General features: G+C 39.0%; 1 protein-coding gene across 2 annotated transcripts in view; it reads left to right on the forward strand.

Annotated features, from left to right (window-relative positions):
- CDYL2 (chromodomain Y like 2) overlaps nucleotides 1-12,686 on the forward strand; it is a 229,752-nt gene extending 217,066 nt beyond the window's left edge. For both annotated transcript variants that reach the window (XM_007477036.2, XM_056795556.1), the window contains 2 exons: nucleotides 5,844-5,987; nucleotides 10,460-12,686. In XM_007477036.2, the coding sequence (XP_007477098.1) occupies nucleotides 5,844-5,987; nucleotides 10,460-10,618 (303 nt within the window). In that variant the 3' untranslated portion in view covers nucleotides 10,619-12,686. The remainder of the gene's footprint in view (nucleotides 1-5,843; nucleotides 5,988-10,459) is intronic.
- Nucleotides 12,687-22,402: the final 9,716 nt, after the last annotated feature.

Below are 22,402 nucleotides of genomic sequence, written 5' to 3' on the forward strand. Positions count from 1 at the left end.
GCAGTTGAGATCTTGATACATATACAGAAATATTAGATAATATGTTTCTACCAATGGAATAATTTGCCCTATACTCCAACAAAAGTGACATGTTTTATACAGATTGCAATATTGGACTTAAAGTGGTTATATAGACTTAGAAAATGTGGATAATTTGGGCAGCTAAGTGACTTAGTGGATTGAGCTTCAGGCCTGGAGACGGGAGGTCCTAGGTTCAAATCCAGCCTCAGACACTTCCTAGCTGTGTGACCCTGGGCAAATTGCTTAACCCCAATTGTCTAGTCTTGACTACTTTTTTTGCCTTGGAGCTGATACTTAGTACCAATTCTAAAATGGAAGGGAAGGGTTATTTTTAAAAATTGCAGATAATACCAAGGTTGTAGGCATTTACTTTATATATGCATAAAATATATAGTATAAAATATATTTTACATGTAATATACACATATATGTGAGTGAGATCAAGAAGTCATAGTTTAATCAACATGTCTATGGCTGTCTCTCTCTCTCTCTCTCTCTCTCTCTATATATATATATATATATATACACACATATATAAATATATGTAACTCTACCTATCTGTGTATATGTATTGCATATGTATGTATACATTAGATCATGGCTGTTTTTTATATGGACATATTTTGTTTTGTTTCATTTATATATTTTACAATTTTTTCCCCATGTTTCCAGGATTCATGTTCTTTCCCTCCCCTCTTCCGTCCTCTCTCTCAGAGCAGATGAACAATTCCATTGGGTCATACATGTGTCATTGTTCAAAACCCATTTCCGTATTATTAATATTCACAATAGAGTGATCATTTAAAGCCAAAATCCTCAATCATATACACATTGAACCATGGGATAGTTCCTCTGTTTTTCTTCTGTGTTTCTGCTCCCACAGTTTTTTCTCTGGATATGGATAGTGTTCTTTCTCATAAGTTCTTCTGGATTGTCCTGGATCATTGCACTGCTGCTATTAGCAAAGTCCATTACATTGGATTGTTCCACAGTGTTTCACTTTCTGTGTACAATGTTCTCTTGGTTCTGCTCCTTTCACTCTGCATCAGTTCCTGGAGGTTCTTCCAGTTCACATAGAAATCCTCCAGTTCATCACTCCTTATATCACAATAATATTCCATCACTATCAGATACTATAATTTGTTCAGCCATTCTCCAATCAATGGACATCCCCTCATTTTCCAATTTTTTTTTGCCACCACAAAGAGTGAGACTATGAATATTTTTGTACAAGTATTTTTCCTTATTATCTCTTTGGGGTACAAACCCATTAGTGGTATTGCTGGGTCAAAGGGTATGCATTCTTTTGAAGTACTTTAGGCATAATTCCAAATTGCCTTCCAGAATGGTTGGATCAATTTACAACTCCACTAGCAGTGTATTTGTGTCCCAATTTCATCACATTTCCCATTCAATATTTATTATTTTCCTTTACTGTCATATTGGCCAATCTGCTAGGTGAAAAATGGTACCTCAGAGTTGTTCGAATCACATTTCTCTAAACAGGACGGATCTAAAACACTTTTTCATGTGATTAATGATAGTTTTGATTTTTTTATCTGAAAACTGCCTATTCATATCTTTTGACCATTTGTTGATGGGGAATGGCTTGATTTCTTGTACATTTGACTTAATGCCTTATATATTTGGGAAATTAGACCTTTGTCAGAGAATTTTGTTATGAAATTTTCCTCATTTGTTGCTTCCCTTCTAACTTTGGTTGCAATGGTTTTGTTTGTACAAAATTTTTTAATTTAATATAATCAGAATTATTCATTTTACATTTTGTAATATTCTCTATCTCTTGCTTATTCTTAAATTCCTTCCTTTCCCATAGATCTGACAGGTATATTATTCTATGTTCACCTAATTTATTTATGATTTCACTCTTTATATTTAAGTCATTTACCCATTTTGAATTTATCTTGGTATAGGGTGTAAGATATTGATGTAAACCTAATATTTCCCATACTGTTTTCCAGTTTTCCCAGTAGTTTCCCAATAGTGAGTTCTTGTCCCCAAATCTGGGATCTTTGGGTTTATCAAACATTAGCTTTCTGAGGTCATTTACCCCTGGTCTATTGCATTGATACACCCTTCTATCTCTTAGCCAGTACCATATTGTTTTGATGACCACTGCTTTATAATGTAGTTTTAAGATCTGGTACTGCTAGGCCCCCATCCTTCCCATTTTTTTTATCAGTTCCCTTGATATTCTTGTTTTTTTGCTGTTCCAGATAAACTTTGTTATATTTTTTTCTAATTCTATAAAAAAGGTTTTTGGTAGTTTGATAGGTATGGCACTGAATAAGTAAATTAGTTTGGGCAGGATTGACATTTTTATTATATTAGCTCATCCTATCCATGAGCAATTACTGTTTTAGCAATTGTTTAGATCTAGTTTTATTTGTGTGGAAAGTGTTTTCTTGTTGTGTTCATATAATTTCTGAGTTTGTCTTGGCAGATAGATTCCCAAATATTTCATACTGTCGAGAGTGATTTTTTTTTAAACCCTTACCTTCTGTCTTGGAGTCAATACTATGTATTGACTCCAAGGCAGAAGAGTGGTAAGGGCTAGGCAATGGGGGTTAAGTGACTTGCCCAGGGTCACATAGTTAGGAAGTGTCTGAGACCACATTTGAACCCAGGACCTCTTGTCTCTAGGCCTGGCTCTCAATCCACTGAACCACCCAGCTGCCCCCAGAGTGATTTTAAATGGAGTTGTTCTTTCTAACTCTTGCTGCTGCTTTTTGTTGGAGATATGTAGAAATGTGGGTTTATTTTGTATCCCGTAACTTTGCTTAAATTATTAATTATTTCTACTAGTTTTTAATTGATTTTCTAGGATTATCATATTATCTGCAAAGAGTGATAGTTTAGTTTTCTCATTGCATATTTTAATCCCTTCAGTTTCTTTTTTTCCCCTCTAATTGCTACCGCTAGCATTTCTAATACAATGTTAAATAATACTTGTGATAATGGACACCCATGATTCACTCCTGATCTTATTGGGAAAACTTATAATTTATCCCCATTGCAAATGATCCTTGCTGATGGTTTTAAATAAATACTCTTTGTTATTTGGAGGAAAGGTCCTTCTATTCCTATACTTTCTAGTGTTTCCAACAGGAATCAATGTTTTATTTTGTCAAAGACTTTTTCTGCATCTATTGAGATAATCTAGATCATGGCTTCTTGGTCTCACCTTCCTTGTCTGTACCATGACATGTTTGGAGTATAAGATGTCTGAGATCCCTTTTGTCTCCAAATATGTAATTTTGTGATCTAATTATCTTTGTTGTTTCATGATGACCTCTCTGCCATGTTTTAAACTGTGGATCCACTCCTCCTCCTGGATGCATCTACTTCCTTGTGTTTCTTTGATTCTTCATTCTTTTGATTCTCTTCCTATCTAACTGCATTTTCAAAGTCTCTTTTCCTAGCCTAAGGATTTGTTCTAGTCACTCTTCCCTTGTCTCTATATCTATCCTCTAGTTGATCTCATTAGTTTTCATAGATTCAATTGTCACCTTTATGATCATTTCCAAATCTCTGAAGTCAGACCTCATCTCTCTGTTTTCTAGTCCCAGATTACCATTGCTGCTGGATATCTCTAATTGGATGTCTCATAAGCGCCTTAAGCTCAAGATATCCAAAACAGAGCTAATTGCCTTTTCTCCACCACTTTTATGGACTTCTGTATTTCTTTTTTTAAAGTTAATTTTTAATTTGTTTATTACATTAACATTCTCAAGTATCTTCCTCTCTTCTCTCCTTGCAGTAGAGAAAGCATCATTTAACACACACATATATATGTATGTGTGTGAATAAATATATATATATGTACAGAAATATATATGTAAATTATGTCTTCTTTCTCTGGAGGTGGACCATAGACAAGCCATTCTTCAAACAATATTTCAGTTGCTGTATATAATGTCCTCTTGGTTCTACTCATTTCACTCTTCATAATTTCATGTACATTTCTCCATTTTAAAAAATAACCTATTTGTCATTTCTTATTGTACAGTAATATTTCATCACCATTATATGCCACAATATGTTTGTTTAGACATCCCCCAACTGATAGGCATCCTCTCAATTTCTGGTTCTTTGCCACCATAAAGAGAATTGCTATAAATATTTAAGAACATATAGGTTATTTTCCTTTTACCCTGATTACCTTAGGAAACAAATCCAATAGTGGTATTGCTGAGTTAAAGGGTAAACACAATTTTATAACTCTTTAGGCATAATTTCGGATTCTTCTCCAAATGGTTTGGGATCACCACTACCCTTCCATTCACCCATGTTTAAAATCTTGGAATCAGTCATTTTTGATTCTTTACTGTTTCCCTATCTCCTGCCCCTGATACCAAATCATTTGCTGACTCCTATCTGTTCTAACTCCACAAATATTTCTTGCATCTATTCCCTTCTCACCATTCACATGGAGCATGCTTGTAAATATTTATGTAAATATTCCTGGCTCTCCAAGGGAATCATCACACACTTTTAAGTTTAGTCTGCAATATTACCATTTTCTCCATCACTTTTTAAAATCTAGACAATCAAAAAATAATAAATCAACTCTAATTTACAGCATTTGCTGATTTCAGGTATGTAATGCTTACCAAGAAAATTGAACAATGGACTCTCATGAGCTGGTATGAGCTTGCTCCGGCTCACTTCTGGTTACCACTCTAGTGTACCAATCACCACCTATTGCCTAGACTCCTGAAGCTAGGCTTCTGATTGACTTCCATTCTCCCACATTCACTCTACTCTTAAGGCTCTGCTTAGCAGATGGATGAGATTCCTAAAGCACAGATTAGACCAAGACCTTCCAGTGGCTTCTTATTGCTTTTGTAATAAAATGCAAAATACTCTCATATTTATAGCTATCCAATCTACCTCTAAATTCTGACTGCACATGATTCCTCTTCATTCACTCTATGTACCATCCCAACTGACTTGCCAGCTGTTTCTTCATTCATGACATTCCATTCTCCACTCCAGAGCCTTTTGTAGGCTGTTCCCTTTACCTGGAATGCAGTACCTGCTTATATTTGCCTCTGAGATTCCCTGGCTTTTTTAAAGGCTCCATTTAAGTACCATCTCCTAAAGAGGGAGAAAAAAATATTCTTCCTTATTCTTTCAGTTAGGGGTTTCTGACTTGAAAAATTTTTGTATCCATTTTGTATTTCATTATCTAACAACATGTTATTTCTCACCAGAACCATGTAAGCTCCTCAGGGGATGGAAATGTGTTCTTTTTGTCTTTTTGTCTTTGTATCCATGGCACCTAGCACAGTATCTTGTCCAGAATAAATACTAAACAAAATGTTTGTTAAATTGCATAAGAAATGAATACATGTTTTTAAAGTTCTAGCACTAGAATTTGAGACTGGGTCCTCCAGGTCTAAATAAAATGTTCTTTCTACTTCAAAATCCAGTATTCCTTCCAGCATACCATTCTCCAAGTCCCTTTAAGGTGTAACAATCTATGACCCACTTTCATACTTTCTGCCTGTCTCTAATAGGCATATTCAGGCAAATTCTATATTTAGTGCCAATAATTGGGATGGAAGAGTTGTCTCAACTCGGAAGTACTTTAGAGGAGAGACAGCTCAGTAGTCAGAGGACCTGAGCTATTTACTTTGTGTATGTGGGTACATGGGGGTGTGGATAATCACTTGTTGTGAGTACTGCAGAGGGAATCCTCCATCATCAAGGATGAATGGGGCTTCATCCTCTTGGAGGTCCCTTCCAGCACTGAGAATTTGGAATCACTCAGGGTGTCCTTATCTTTGCCCTTGCAGGCCAATGAAATGTTGTTCTGTGGAAGGAAGCTCACAGCTCAGGAAGCTTGTAGCCGAGGGCTTGTGTCCCAAGTCTTCTGGCCAACCACCTTCAGCCAAGAAGTCATGTTACGTGTCAAAGAGATGGCCGCTTGCAGTGCTGTCGTAAGTACTGGCCCCTCCTTGCGCAGGAGATCCAGAAATTCTTCTTATCTGCCTTTGGCTTCCTTTGCCACCCTGCCTGCTCTCCCCCCACCCAACTCACTCTGACTACCTCTTGAACAAGGTGACTTCCTCCTCTCTCCCCTTCCCTTTGTGGCTGATTGTATAATGTGCCTTAAAGAGCAGAACCTTGTTTCAAAATAAGTATATGGTTTTAAAAGGAATAAGAAAAAGACATCAGATTAGCTTCTAAACAATGGATGGAAAATTGCATGTATTGTTCATAGGACCCAAGAGCTAGAAGGGACTTTAGAATATAGTACATTGAATAGCAAAGCTCAGAGTAAACTTAGATTATAAAAAATAAAATGTTACTGCTGGGGTATCCCTTGGAATATAGATCCTAGAATGCCAGTGGTAAAAGAACCATTAGAATGTAGAATATAGAAAACCAATGCAAGGGATGATATTAGAATACAGAAAATATTAGAGGTGGGAGGAAACAGAATTTAGAATGGCAGAGCTGGAAAGAATGTTTGAATAAAGTTCATAAAATGTCAGAAGTCAATGAACCCTAATGCATCTAGATCACAGAATGCCACATCTAGAAAGGGTTGGTAGGAAATAAAATTCTAGAAATGGAATGGACCAAAAAAGACCATTTAATCCAACACTTTTTTATAGAGAGGGAAAACAAGTTCCAGAGATGTGAAATCCCATCACCAAAGTCATACAGATACATTACAGGCAAAATCAGGACTAGACACTGGGTATTTTGTCTGCCAGGCCAGTATTTTTTTTTCAGAAACTCATATTTCTTCTTCAAATATGTCATGTACTTGGAAATGGAAAGAGTCCAGTTGTTTCCATTCAATTAACCTCTAATTGACTGGAAGGAGGTCACGTAGTCCAAACCCTACTTAACCCAAACTCAGACCAACTCTTGCTCAAATTATATATATTTGTATATCTCCAACAGGTGGTCATCCAGCCTCTAATTGAAGACATCAAGTGGTTGCTTGATTCACTACTCCACCAAGGCAATTCAGTTATACCTTAGAATTGTTCTAAGTATTAGAAAGGTTTTCCTTATTTTAAACCCAGATGTTTTCTCTATAATATAAAGGATCCATCAGGATTAGATTTGCCTTTGGGAACAAAAGAGAACAAGCCTAATCCATCTTCCACATGGAAAAATGATATCATGAACCTCCTTAGTTTATTCTTTTTCAAGTTAATATCTTTAGTTCCTTCAGTGAACCTTCTTATTGCCTTGTCTCCAAGATCTCACCCCACATTGTTTATTTACTCCTGTCTGAATACTCTCCAAATAGTCAATATGTTTCTAAAAATAAGACCTCAGAACTGGACATGGCTTTCCAGTTATGGCCTAATGGGGGCAAAGAACAGTGGGGCCATCATGTTTCTTTTTCTTGGGCCCTCTGCTTATGATAATAAAGCTAGGGAACGCACTAAGAGAAGATGAATGCACTAATGAGCACATCAGTAAAAACCCTAACAGCAATTTAGGAAGAAATGAGGTAGGAGTGGGCAGCCCTTCTGTCCAGGAGCATTTACTTGGATGGAAATCATCCTGTTGGATCAGCTCTTGACGCACTCAAAGGTCCCCATTTGACTCCTATGTCTTACTGCAGAGAGATTTAGTCCAAGTTCTGGCTTGTAATTAAATGTGGATTGTCTCTTAGAAGTCACTCAGAGCCCAGTAAGTAGTATCCTGTTTAAGCACTCCATCATCATGGATGAATGGGGCTTCATCCACTGGGAGGTCCCTTCTAGCTCTGAGAATTTGTCAGAGCCTAAACAATGAAATCAGAAATTTCCTGATCTCTTTCCTAGGGACAAGCAATTTGGTTCTTGGTACCAAATGCCTCATTCCCCAATCACTCCTCTGCAGCTAGGAGGGTCACTGAAGGCATTTCTTACTAGGCATTAAGTTAAAACCTCTTGTAGCTGCTTAGAAAGTAAGCTCTGAGACTAACCTACAAAGAACTACCTGGATTGTTGGGTTATCAAATCCTTCTCTCTCAATTTACAGATGAAGAAACTGAAGCCCAAAGTAGTCAAATAACTTGTTCAGACAACTAGTAAGTGTTTGAGTCAGGATTCATACCCAAGTCTCTCCAGATACATCTTCTTTTGGGCATCCATCCTAGTCATAATGTGTTTACCTTGAACTAAACTTTTACCTGCCCATCAATTTTGGTGGGATCATGAAAGCAAGAAGAATTTACAGTTGAAGGAGAAGCATGTGAGACAGTAGAAAAAACATTGGATTTAGAGTCAGAGGATCAGAGTTTAAATGCTAGCTTTCCTACTTACTGGCAGACAAGTCATTTCACTAAATCTCAATATGAAGAAGGGAGGGAGGGAGGAAAGGTGGGAGAAAAGGAAGGAGGGAAAAAGGAAGGAAGAAAGAGAGACAAAGGAGGGAAGGAAGAAAGGAAGAGAAAGAAAGAATGGAAGGAAGGAAGAGAAAGAAAGAAAGAAACAAACAAAGAGAGAGAGAGGAAGGAAAAAAGAAAGAGAGAGAAAAAGGAAAGAAGAAAAAGAAAAAAGGAAGGAGGAGGGAAGGAAGAAAGAAAGAAAAAGAAAGGGAGGGGAGGAGGAAGGAAGGAACGATAAATGATGGAAGGAAAGAAAGAAGGAAGGAAAACTCCAGGCTCTGCATGCTTTCCACTCTGTCTTGGACTGCAAAATAATAATTATTGTCAATATTTAGATAGTACTGCAGGACTTGCAAATATATATCATTTCTTTTTATCTCTATAATAGATATTATCTCCATTTACCATTTTACCCCTAAGCATTTATTTAGCACTTACTATGTCCCAGGTTCTGTGCTAAATTCTATAATAGAAAGAGAAGTAAAAGCAGCCTCTGCTTGAGGCTCACAGAGGTTAAAATAATTTTCCATCCAAGGTCAAAGGGCAGATTTTAAGCCAGATTCCTGTGATTTCAAATCCATCATTCTTTTTACTCTGCAATGCTACATCTTAAAATGAAGGGGCTGGACTTCCCTTTTTTGTGGGGCCTGGAGACCTCTGGGCATCACTGGGGGAAAGCCTATGGGTCTTTTTGCAGAATTATATTTTTAAGGGCACAAAATTAAATATATAGGTTTACAAAGAAAGTCAGAATCCTGAAGTAAAGTTATCATTTTTTGTAAGTTCATAGACTTGAGGTTAAGAATCTCTGAACTAGATGATTTCTAACTCTCTTGTAGCTCTAAATCCTGTGGATATTATGAGGCCAGCATTCAGAGTAGGGATTGGGAAAGTGAAGTGAGCCGACTTCTGCAGTCTGAGGTCAGAAAGAAGGAATCTGGGAGCCTCAAGATAACTGATCAAATACATTAATGGTCTTCCAGAAAAGCTACCATAAAACAATGAGTTCATCTTAAAAGACCTCCTCAGGGAAAAAGGAAGAGAAGTATTCTTTCACAAAATCTTTCAGTGACACAACAGATTGGGAAACATTTATTAAATGTTGACTACATGCAGGGCCCCATACTTGGCACCAGAGGCTGGCACAATATTTCTTAAATTGTTGAATGATCTAAGTCTGCAGTGGCCCAGAGGATCAACGTTCTTTCTTTTTTTTCCTGGAATTCATACTTCATCCAAAATAAAGAAATGAGGTTGCAGGCCTATCTGAAATTTACTTAAACAGGAGGTTTGAATAAAGTACCCATTTAGAGTCAGAGGATCTGAGTTCAAACCAGAACTCTGCTACTAACTCTATGTCCCTTAACTTCTTTGGGACTCAGTTCTGTAAAATGAAAAGTTTAGTCTAGGTTGGGGAGGGGGTCTAAGGCTGGGGCTTGTGAATTTTTGAAAACATTTTGAATATATAAATATGTATATATGATATATCTAAATTAATAAAGAGAATATATATTAATGATAATAGAATGTATATTGAAATAGCCAGCCATTTGACCATGACTGATTTCTTTTGTAACTCTATGTATTTTATTTTATGAACATAAACATATTCTGAGGTCCACAGATTTTACCAGATTAACAAAGAAATCCATCTCCCTCCCGCCCTCTCTCTCTCTCTCTCTCTCTCTCTCTCTCTCTGTCTCTCTCTCTCTCTCTCTCTCTCTCTCCCTCCCTCTCCCTCCCTCCCATCACAGAGAAAAAAGTTAAGAATCCTTGGACTAAAAGATTTCTGCTGTATCTTTTTGGTCCAAACAGTCTGAGTCTTTGATTCTATGATTGTGCATTTACCTACTGAAAAGAGCTTTGAAAGTACCTTTACAGGGAAACTGTCTTGGGCTCAGGTTAAGTGAGGGATTATGTAGGAGATAATCAAAGGGAGGAGATAGGGTCACCAGAAATATAGCCTATCATTGTCACTTGTGTGCCTGCTGGACATCTGGAGAACATTTCCCTGACTCAACATCCACTGAGTATTGGCCAGTCAATCTGACTCAACGTTTTCCTGTCTAGGTGTTAGAAGAGTCTAAATGCCTCGTGAGGAGCTTCCTGAAATCAGTCCTTGAGGATGTGAATGAGAAGGAATGTCAGATGCTAAGACAGCTATGGAGTTCTTCCAAAGGCCTGGATTCACTATTCAGCTACCTGCAAGAAAAAATCTATGAAGTCTGAAAGGCTCTGGTCTGATTTTTGCACCCCAGTTCTGTGCCCAGAATAGCCTGACTTCTGGCTCTTCTCTGTGTTCAAAACATTGGAGCCCAGTGTTCTGAAAAGGAGCTTGTGAATGTCTCTCCATACCTAGGGTTGTGTCAGTTTTCCTCGTGAGTCATTCTGGGACTTTACTGGGTTGTTTCTGCATTGGTTTGGTTTTGTGTAACAGATGTGGGGCTCAGCATTCTCGGTTTGACTCCCTTGGTCAGAGGTTCCCCTCAAGGTCTGTCTCTTCTGGGAGGAAGCTTATCTGATGGCTAGACATGCAGCTTCCTCATGTTCTGGATTCCACCGCCATGATCCAGTAAGGCAGTACCATACCCCCCCCGCCCCCAGTTTTCTTTGTCCATTTGACTCAGGCTGTGTCAATACTGTGCCGCTCCTTGGAGAGTGTCAGCTTTTGACCAGCTAGGAGGGCTGGTATTACATCAAATGCCAATCAAAGGACTGGGTTGAGCATGACGGATGAGTCCGTCATCCTCAGGCAATCCTCAGCCCAATCGATCACATAGACCCTGTATCAGGTTCCTTCCTGTCACCACAAGGATCTGTGTGACATCTAGGACTTAATCTAAAAATCTTATGAAAATAATTGACAAACCCAGATATTGTATATTTAGAAATGTTTTGTTAAATATATATTTTTCAAACACTGTAAGTGGCAATTCTAATAATTTATGTGTATTATATGTAAAATTAGGGTGGGTTTTTTTTTTGCAAAAGTTACAGGAAAATGTTTTTCCCTTTAATTAAACTTATTTAACTTATTTATTTGTGTTTATATTCAGCTGTCTGTTATTCACACAGATGTTATTTTCATACTGCCCTGGACCAAATTCAAGGGATGTGCTAGTCAGCGCATCTTAGTAATGAGCCACAATGAGAGAAAATGCCGACAGAAAAGCAACATAGAACTTTTCCAGATAACAAATGAATTCTTCTGAACCTCTCCTCAGTGGGAAGCTATTCCAAGATGTAATGTGCGTGCTTTTTACTGTAGACTTATCACAAAGAATAATGGTAGAAAATGTTTCTCTTCACTGACTGTCTTTTTGGAGAGAATTGTGCTTTCTAGCTAATACCACATCTAAGCATTCTCAATTCACAGTAACCTGGCATGAGGACAAGGTGGAGACAGCACCGTTTTGTGAAATATCTCTTCTCCAGCCTAGAGCATATTAACTTGGTACAAATGACAGTGTTTCTTCTATATGCCTTGAGAGAGCAAAAGATCATAGATACAGAGCTGGATGAGACTTTTGTGGCTACTGAATCCTCTTAACTCTTATTTTACAGATACAGAAACTGAGGCTTAGAGAGATGAAGTGACTTTGCTCAGACAGCTAATAAGTGTCTTAGGCAGGATTCAATCCTAAGTCTTCCTGACTCCAGTCGCTGATTTACCACATCATGATGGGACTAACAACTTCTCCCTTGGGTCTTTGAAAACCATAGGGAAGGTTATAGCTCAGCTGGACTATTGGCAGAAGGGTCTCTGTAGGTTGTGTTAACAAATGCAAGTGCCATTCTCCTTCTTTTGGCCCTTTAGCAGCTTTTCCCGGAGTTCTGGAGCCAAAGGAGGGAGCAATAAATATTTATCATCCTACTATCCAATATATCTGAGTTTCAGGAAAACCTTGGCACTGGCTTTGAATTGACTGTGGAAAAAAAACTCAGACTTAGCCACTAGAAGGAAAGCTATTCTTCATTTGAAAAGGGAAAAATCTAGAAGAAGAGTGCACTCAGCTATAAAGGTCATGTAGAAATTAGCACAAAAAGTGCAAAAAAAATTAAATCTGTCAAGGGGCAGACACTCACCTCAAGAAAGTCAATGAGAATGCTCTTCCACACATCTCCTTGTCTATTTCTCCATCTTGGATCTTCCCAGATTCATTCAGTCATCATCTTCCTCCTTCCTCCAATAGCACCCAGCTTTTCATGGACATCAGTAGTAAAAGACCAACCCAAATTGGGCACATCCAAGGAAGGCTGTTTGCAAAGCCAGCCACAGCTACAATTATTGCTGTAACCCTTTCTGTGTTGTAATTATCTGAAAAAATTGCCCAGTTTGATTCGGTCAGAGAAGGCAGATCATAAAACCTATCCTCTGGCGCTTTTTAGCTCATGTGATAGGGAATTATTTGGCCCCTTATTTGTGGCCTCCAAGTGACTGCTTGACCTGTGCTTCTGCTGTGGATGGGGCCTGAGATCAAGGCAAGACCCTGCCCACCCATGCCACATTCCTCCTTGGTGGGGGGACTTAATCATCATTTGGCCAGCAGCATCATGGACCCCTTCTACCAGCTCTCCAAAGTCAGCAGACATGGCAGAACAGGAAAAACATGGTCTGCTTCATTCACATGAGCTAGAGAATAAAAACTGATGTTGGAAAGAAACTTTTCCCTTTCCCCTAACCCCCAACAACATAAAGAAGAATTGACCCAATGAGTCCCTGTTACAAACCCAGCTTTGCAAAAGGTGCTTCTTTTGAAAGGACCAATCTATGAATTTTATCATGTCTTGGCCAAAGTATCATCTCGTTGTGAGGCAGGTAGCCTGAGAATCTATTCTTTGTTGAAAAGCCAGTGTATCTCATTTTCTAGCAGTTTCCTAGAGAGAGCAAGATCCCCTGTCTGCAAAAATTAAGTTCTTTTCATCAATGGAAGTAAATATTTCAAAACCGAGACTAGTAGATGAAGCCTTGGAGGTCTTTGCTGAAAGAATCATCAGTTTGTCAGTGGCCTTTGAGGTCCTGGAGTCCCCCTAGCCCCCCAGCCCAAGAATTGCTGAGAGTTAAGCAATGGTGTCAAATGGCATCTCTAATGTCTTTTACTTGTCCGGGGTGAGAATGACTGAATTCATTAATCGTGTCTGGGATTTTGAGAAGAGGCTCATGGATAAATCAATTTCAAAAATAGGTGCTGCCGGTGACTGCAATTTACATACAATAATTTCAGGAGAAATACCATCAATGCGGTCAGTTTGATAAGAGTCAGGCAGACCAGTTGGGTACCAGACACTACCCACTGACAAACTGAACTTTTCACTTTTACAATCATTTTGTCTTGTTGTGTCTAGACACAATCTGTAGGACCCCTGGTGAAAGGAACAGTGATTGAAAACTTTGGGCATTCTGGGTTGATTTAAGAATAGTTTCTAAAGGCTTAACTCAGAAGTCTGCTTTTCAGAGATATCCTACCTTACAGTTTAGCATATATACTCACTCCATGCCTAAACCATCCTATTGTCTCCCTCCTTCTGTCCCTTGTAAGGGTCTATGGTATTATCCAACAGGATCCTTGCCTTTTAATACAGGAAAATATGTGGGGAGACCTGGCCTATGAAACTCCTCGTTGGACAATCTTGCAGTAGGGGATACCAATTTCTCCTTTTGACATGAAATGATTTAGCCTTTTGTGGTATAGTGGTGAGAGTGCCTGGGATTAAATCCCTCCACTTTTGAAGTTCCCTGGGCCTTGGTTTCCTCATCTATAAAAAAGAAGTGGTTAGATGAGATGGCCTCTGAAGTCCCTTAAGCCCTAGATCTACTTCAGAAATGCTTAGTCAAAGGCATTCTTAGGTAGAAAAATGTGAAAGGAAGACAACCTCCACATCTCAAACCCTTTGAGAATAGGGCCTTTTAAAAGGTCTTCAGTCATTATGACTCAAAGCCCTCTTTGTCCAGAGGTCTCTGTCCTGAGCTTCCTTAATCTCTGCCCCAGGAAGAGGCATAGCCATCTCTGCCAGGCAGGCCTGAATCCCAGGACCACAAGAGAAGAGTGAGGCCCATGATCCCCTTTGAAGGATGCTGTCAGAGCCTGAAATCATTCCCAGATGAACATAAAAAAGCCTGGTTATCAAAGGAATTTCCCAGAGGCAGGTTGACCATTAAGAAACTACTGTAGTATCCACCCCGAGATGAGCCAGTCTGTCCTCCCCAGCAGGGGAAGGATACCTTTGTATAGACTCTAGCAAAGTCACACGCTTCATGTATAATGCTAAAACAATATAAGGTGCTAGGACACTGATTTAAAATACCTGCTCGTTCTGTGCAGATTAATCTAAGACACTTGCTCTCCTAACACAAAGCTGTGTTTTATCCACAGATGATCTAGAATGGAAAAGAAAAAAAAAGAAACAGTAAGACTAATCTCATCACAATGCCACCACATTCTTAAACATTCACATTTTTTAAAACATATCCTTTAACAAAGGAAAAAGTAGAATTTCATCTTTTATAATTGATTTTTTTGTTAAAACACAAGTTCTTCCAGCTTTTAAAACAAAAGCATCAGACTCATGTACATGCAATATTACAACCTTGCTTCTATGAAAGCTTTTTTTCAAAGAGAACAAGCATCAGTGTCTATAGGAGACCCAGAGTTTACTCTCACCTGAATTCCTATATCATTTGGTATTCAGAGTGACAGTCTTGTTGTACCTATCAGTCTGGATTCTGTCACAAAGACTCACAGTATTTGAGAATACAAATGGAATTTCTTGTTCAGTATTTTATTTTATTCACTGTACCTTGTTTTTTTTTTTTTTTAGAATCTTCCAAAGTTCACTTTGCCTTTGTTAGTATTTAAGGGAAACAATTGGTGGGGTAGGGGCGGGGGTCTTCTTGCATGTATATTTTTGTTGTAGATAAATGTTGCTTGGTCTCTTTGGCAGATCTTGGATTAAATGCTTTCAGACTTGAATACAGTATGTATTTTGGAATTCTAAACTTTTCTATTTCTGTGTTAGAACAGGATATATGCGTTTTAGGCAATCTTTTACACAATTAGTAATTATTCTTTCAACCAATAGCATACTGGTTTGGTGCCAATAGTTCTGCATTAGAATCTAATGCTCTTTAATGTTAGAGGACATGTTTCTCTCTCTCTCTCTCTCTCTCTCTCTCTCTCTCTCTCTCTCTCTCTCTCTCTCTCTCTCTCTCTCTCTTCCTCTTGAAATAATTAAAATCGAAGTGGAATTTGAAAAAGTATTGCATTCTTGAAGAGGTCTTACCATTGGGTTCCATAATGTTTCAACCTTTGTAGCTACATATGTAGTGCTAAGAAAAACCTTCCCTAAAAAACACTATAAGACAGATGATGATGGCTGAGAACAGAGCCTTAAGTTTGTTGCAAAAATGCGAATACCGGTTGTTTATACCAAACAACATGAGCTGCCTCAAAGCAGTATGGAGGATGGGTCCACTGTTTTGGATTGTGTTCAAAATCCATTGCATGCTAAGTGACAAGGTTAATGATAATTACTAGTGGCCATTTTATCTGACCTGTAAAAGAACTAAATCAAGGGTCACCATCCAGTTATTTTAGTGAAAACAACACAGCCAACACGAGAGCTGTCAGACTGGCCTTTGTTGGAGTAAACTGTACCCTGCTCCTGTACACCCTGCTCCTGACCACCATAGTTCACAGTAAAGGCAAACTCAGTGTGGTTAAGTCCATAAAGTCCAGTCTAGCTGAGATCAGCATTCCTTAGAAAACATTAATGACGTTTACATTAGTGACTTACTGTGTAGACAATCTTAATTATCTTTCGGCTAAGCAATCAGCATTCTGGCTGTTGTTCTCTGTGTCTATCCAATTAACTATGTGTGTTAAGCCATATTAAGCCTGGGTCTGTAGGGCATGGGCGAATTACATATAATACTGTAAGAGTCTGTTTGTTCTAGTTATCCAGGGTCATCTTAGCAACAAACAAGGTGTGAGGTTTGTGGGTCCAGATTCACTGTATAATTTTGTTCCACCAGATGGCCAAGAAAATTGGATGAAGTCAATGTTTTGATTTTTTTTCCAGTTTGTACAATGGATATACAGATAATGACAAATCCTCTCTGCCAAGTTTTTAAAGATTGAGTCTGTGTGATGAGTGACACTGTATGAATTAACGTCCAGGGAACATTCAAGAAGTTGGTAATTTATTTTATCTCCTGTGGCAACATCAGCCACTTGACTAACAGGAAACAATACTAGAGCCTCACACCATTTTTGCCCCAACTTGCACTGAGGGTAGCTGGTGGTATTGGAGTTTGGGGTAACATGTATACACAGACATGGCCAAATCCAACGATATGAAAATACTTGCAGAAACTCTTGTGCCCTTTAAAGATGGCCCTGGAAAGATGGGAAGTGCTCGAGTTCATGGCACCATGTCAGATTCACCCTCTATCTATTTAGGCCCAGTCTAATAGTCATTCACCAACGTATCTCCATGTTCACAGGATTGTGAAAAATTTGCCTTTCATAGAACCAAGGACCAAAGAATTACATTTCTCCCCCCAACAAAGCATTAGTTACATAGAGGTCATGGCTGTGAGCATGCAGAGAAAGACAGACAAGACTACAGAACAGTGATACTGCTCAGTTCCACCATTGTACCAATCCATACAGAAGAATCAAATGGCCCCGGTTTCAGGGACCCAGACTCATTCTGGCTGTGCTGAGATCAAGCTGTTCCTGCTATGGACACCCTCAGCCTCCACCCACTAAGCAGAGTTCTGGTGATCCTCAAGCTCATTTGACCAGTGTTGCCTGAATTACAAAACAGCATCTGATAGGAATTTGTTGCTCTGTCCATGCTGATTGAGTAAACCCAAGGATTATCAGATTTCCACTCCACTTCATCTTATATAGATCCACTTAGAACAACCACAGTATATTTGGAGTGAGCAGGATTTTCATTCCCTTCCCATGAGAAACAACAGGTCCCTTCCCAGGCATTCAAAAACCTAGTGCAGAAACCCTCCATCCATTGACCTACTGAGAGGCGATGGACAATGAAGCTATGACAAGATAGCTAGTGGTAAGGTTTATTGCCAACCCCTTGGGATGGAGCAGCCACCAATGACTCATCCAATCCTTTGGGGGAGTTTGTGGCTCCAGGTGTATTTGTTGTACACTCACCAAAATGATATAAACGATTCTGCAAATTTAGGCACTTAATTTATGTTGCCCGATTATCATAGGAGAGGCTTTAACTAGTTTCTGATATTTGTCATTATGAATATTTACTATCCTACAATACCAGGTGCAGGGCCCTTTCTCTTATTGCTGTAAATATATCCTGAGAATGGGCACAGTCCTGAGGGACTTGTATCTTCTGCTATAACAAATATTGACTGTCTAGATCAAATTCTCTTTGTGAATGGTCCTGTAACTAGTGTATGGACACATTTCTGGGTGCCTTAGAAGTTGTATTTTTCATGTGTGTTAATATGCAGTATTTATACATTGTGAGAAGCTGCTTTGAATAAAAAGGTTGAAACTTCCTTGCTGTTGGTGTCTGTGGGATTTTACAGTCGTCAGATTGCCACCAATTCATTGTAGAAAAAGGAAAGTCCCTTTCTCCTCTCTTGGACTCAATTTCCAATCTAAAATATTTGGAATGGGGTACACCTGGAAAAGGTGATTCTTTCCAACTTTAGAGAATCCTGTGTTTAAAGTCAGCAGCAGCAGCTGTTGTGGTCTCCTCCTCTCTCCATGTAATTTGAGGAGATGTCTGCTACTACCCCCACCTCCCCAACCTCCTCTCACCTGAGACTAGAGTGCCTGGAGCTGCTGTTTTTGGACTCTGCCTTGGTCTCCTGAGGGGTTATAAAGATCTCCCTCTGCTTACTTCTTATTCTATGCCCTTTATAGTCCTCCTGATCACCTTTTAACACTGAAATTCAGTCACCTTGGTTACCTGGATGGGTCCTGAGCTGGGGATGGGAGGCAAACTAATCCCTTCTCCACTCTCATGAGCTAAGGTCTGAAATGAAGACATTAGACCAAGGGATAACTTTCTTTTTAGGCGGTGGCCCTTGATCACCATCCCCTACAAACTTAGGAACTCACTCCCTCCTTCTCTGCCTGTTTCCAAAAATATACCCTTTTTCTGAGAATAATCTCCAACTCTTAACTATCTTTCAACCTCCAACCCTACCACCTCCTTTATCCAAGCTATTGCCATTGCTGATTGAATATAGCACTGCAACATCTCTCGAATGTAACCCCTTCTCTCCTATGACCCTGCCATCCATCCCCATTGCCTCTTATTTGGACTATTGTGATAGCCTGCTTATTGGTCCATCTGACCCAGGTCTCCTCTTCCTCCATCCAGCCACCAAAGTGATTTTCTAAAGTGTAGATCTGACCAAGTCATATCCCTCTGACTCAATAAACTCCAGTGGTTCCATATTGCCTCCAGGATCAAATATAAAATCCTGTTTGGCACTCAAATCCCTTCATAACCTAGCTCCCCACCCCCTCACCGATCTAGTCTTATTACCAGTTTTACCACTCCCCCCATCCCTCCTACACATACCCCATGTACTCTTCAATCCAGTGACATTAGTCTCCTTGCTGCTCCTCAAAGAAGACATTTCATCTCTCAACTTAATTGCATTTTCATTTGGCTGCACTCCCCTACCCCATGCTTACAATGCTCTCATTCCTCAACTCTGTGTCCTGGCATCCATGGCTCCCTTCAAGTCTTAACCTAAAATTCCCCCTTCTACAGACAAGCCTTTCTTAATGTCCCTTCGTTCTAATGTCTTCCCTCTTGATTCTGTCTTCTTTATCTTGTATCTCCCTCATTGCCTTGTGAGGTCCTCCAAGGCCAGAATCCCTTTGCCTTTCTTTGTACCCCTAACATGGGCACATGGTAGCCATTTGATAAATGATTAATAACCAACTTCTTACTTGAAGTTTGCCCATTTCCTCAGTCACCATCCTAATTCCCTTACTCCAGGGCACATCCTGGCCTCATGCTCCTACAGTTCATTCCAATCCATCAACACGGGGCTTGAGGCTCAATGCTGGGCACTGGGGATACAAAGATAAAATGCAAAATTATCCTTGAATTCTATTAACTTTCCACCAAATCAAGTTGTTCATATAGGATATTATAGTGGAAAGGGTTTGGAGTCAAAGAATTAATTTTAAGATCTCATCTCTGACATTTATTAGCCACATGACCTTAGGCAAATCATTTACTCCCAATAGGTATTGTTTTTCTCATCAGTAATATAAAGAGTTTGGGCTAGAAATATTTTCAGAAGTTCATTCTACTCTACATGCTTTCACTCCACCTGAGCTACCCACCAGGATGGTTACACTCTTTATTTCAGCATCAACTACATGTTCCACTTCTGTGGTCAAGGCCTGGAGTCAGGAAGGTCTGAGATCAAATATGGCCTCTGATATTTCTTGGCTGTGTGACTTTGGGTAAATGATTTAACTTCTTTCTGCCCCAGTGGCCTCAGCTGTAAAATGGAGACCATCATAGCACTATACATAATATACGTAAAAACAATAATTCCCTTCTAGGGTTCTTGTGAGGATCAAGAGATATTTATAAAAGGCTAAGCCCAATGACAAACACATAATAGATGCTTAATCAGTCCTTATTTCTCACCTTCTAGCTACTTTATTCCAGTTTCTAATGAAGTGGCCTTTCTTTGCCAAGGCCAACTTTTCCATGTACCCTTGAGCCCATTGGTTCCCATTTTCTCTTCTCTTCCCTCTCTCATTAATCTTCAATCTTTCCTATCTATTGATTCTTCCTCTTCTGCCTACAAGCACAACCGAGTGCCTTCCATTTACACTATTCTATCTTCCCAAACTATCATCTCTTTCTCCCTTTCTTTCATATACCTTAAAAATCAATCCTTATTGCTTCTACTTTCTCTCCTCAGTCATCTGACTTCCAGCCTCCTTACTCCACTGAAACTACTCTTTCCAAAGTTACTAGTGATTTCTTGATTGAAAAATCTAATGGCCTTTTTTCAATCCTTATTCTTCCTGACCTTTATGCAACTTTTTGAGAATATTAACCATTGTCTTTTCCTTCAAGACTTCAAGTTTTCATGACATTACTTCTCTCTAACTTCTCTTTCTACCTATCTGATGACAGTTCAGTTTGCTTTGCTGGATCATAGTGTATTCCACATCCATTACCTATAGGAGCATCCCCTGGCTCTATCCTAGGTTCTACCCTCTTTTTCTCCCTTCAATCTTTTGCTTGGTGATCTCTTCAAATTCCATAGGTTTAGTTATCATCTGCATGCAGATGACTCATATATCTACATATCTAGCCCATTCCTAGTCTTTCTTCTGAGCTCCACTCACATCATCAATGGCCTTTAAGATATAGTGGTTGGAGTTGGAGATGCCTTAGAGAACTTAAGTTCAACATGTTCAGAACTGGAATTATCTATATCTATATCTATATCTATATCTATATCTATATCTATATCTATATCTATACCCCATTGCACTCCAGAGTACTTCCCTATTTCTGTAACCCTAGTTTACAGCCTCAGTGATATACCTGACTCCTCACACTCAATTACCCCAGATACCCAATCACTGACCAAATCTTACTGATTTACCCCATCTCTCAAATATATTATTTTTTGTTAACAGTCATGAACCTAATCCAAATCCCCATCACCTCTTTCCTAGAGTATTCAAAGAGCCTTATAAATGGTTATCCTGCCATAGGTCTCTCCTTACTCAATTACACCCATATCTCTAAGAAACTGCATCATATCCCATGACCAAATCCAGTAAAACCATCTCAGCAGATGTGCTAAACCAAGTTGAGGGTAACTGATAAGTCCCTAACCCATTGGTGAGTTAGGAGGCATGACTGCCCCAAACACATGAAGACTTTCCCTGTGGAATGGATAGGTGAGAACAATTTGTTCCAACAGTCCAACATGAAGGCTACTAAAGCAGGTGCTCTGAGAGCTTGGCCATACATTAAAAATGCTAAGCTCATCCATTGTGTCCTTGGCCATCACAAGTTGTCCTTATTTTTGTCTTGCCTCTGGACTGGGATGAATCTGGAAGAGAAAGTGAGGCCAATAATTTTATGCAACTCCATATCACATATCCAATTCCTGCAAGGTAATATAACACCTTTGTGATGTTATTGATCCTCTTTGAAAATGAAGGATGAACATATCCTGTATAGTAGCCAATAGCTTCCCGTTACCTCCAGGATGAACTATAAAGACATCTCTTTGAGATTTTTAAGCTCTTTACATCTTGGCCTCAGCCTTTTGCATTACTCCCTTCCATTTACTATTTACTTCAGCCCAACCAGCCTTGCTCATACATAACTTTACCTCAAATCTCCATGCTTTTGCACTGACTGTACCCCATAACTAGAATTCAATCTCTCCTCACTTCTGCCTCTCGGAATGCCTGTTTTACTCCAAGATATACCTCAAGTATCAATTTCTGCAGAAGGAATTTCCTAGCTCCTCTAGATATCAATGTTTTTCCCTTTCCTCAAATGATGTTTGTTTATGCATATATTTCCTAGAGATCATTCTGCTTTTGTCCTTGCATCCTCAGTTCTTAGTCCATGAGATGTATTTAATAAATTCTCATTGGTTGATTGGCTTAGGACTTCTATTTGGTAACCATTAAATATGTCTCCCTACAAATAGGTACTTTTTTTCAGTTTCCATATGACTGTAGTGCTGAACAGCATTTGACTGATCTAGCCATTCCTTTCCTTTCTCCATGTCTTGAGACAATCTGTCACTCTGAAGATGGGATAGCTCCTTCTAGGATTCTAGTCTTCTTGTGGTTTGTATAATTCTTTCACGAGATGAGGAGTATGGGGGAGACTAGAGTTCAAACTTAGAAAAAATAGGTTTCTTTTTTAAAAAGACCAGTATCAATCTATCAGTAACCATGTGTTACATGCCTATTGTGTGCCAGGCTCTATTCTCGG

Source organism: Monodelphis domestica, chromosome 1, assembly GCF_027887165.1.
Source record: "Monodelphis domestica isolate mMonDom1 chromosome 1, mMonDom1.pri, whole genome shotgun sequence".
NCBI lineage: Eukaryota > Metazoa > Chordata > Mammalia > Didelphimorphia > Didelphidae > Monodelphis > Monodelphis domestica.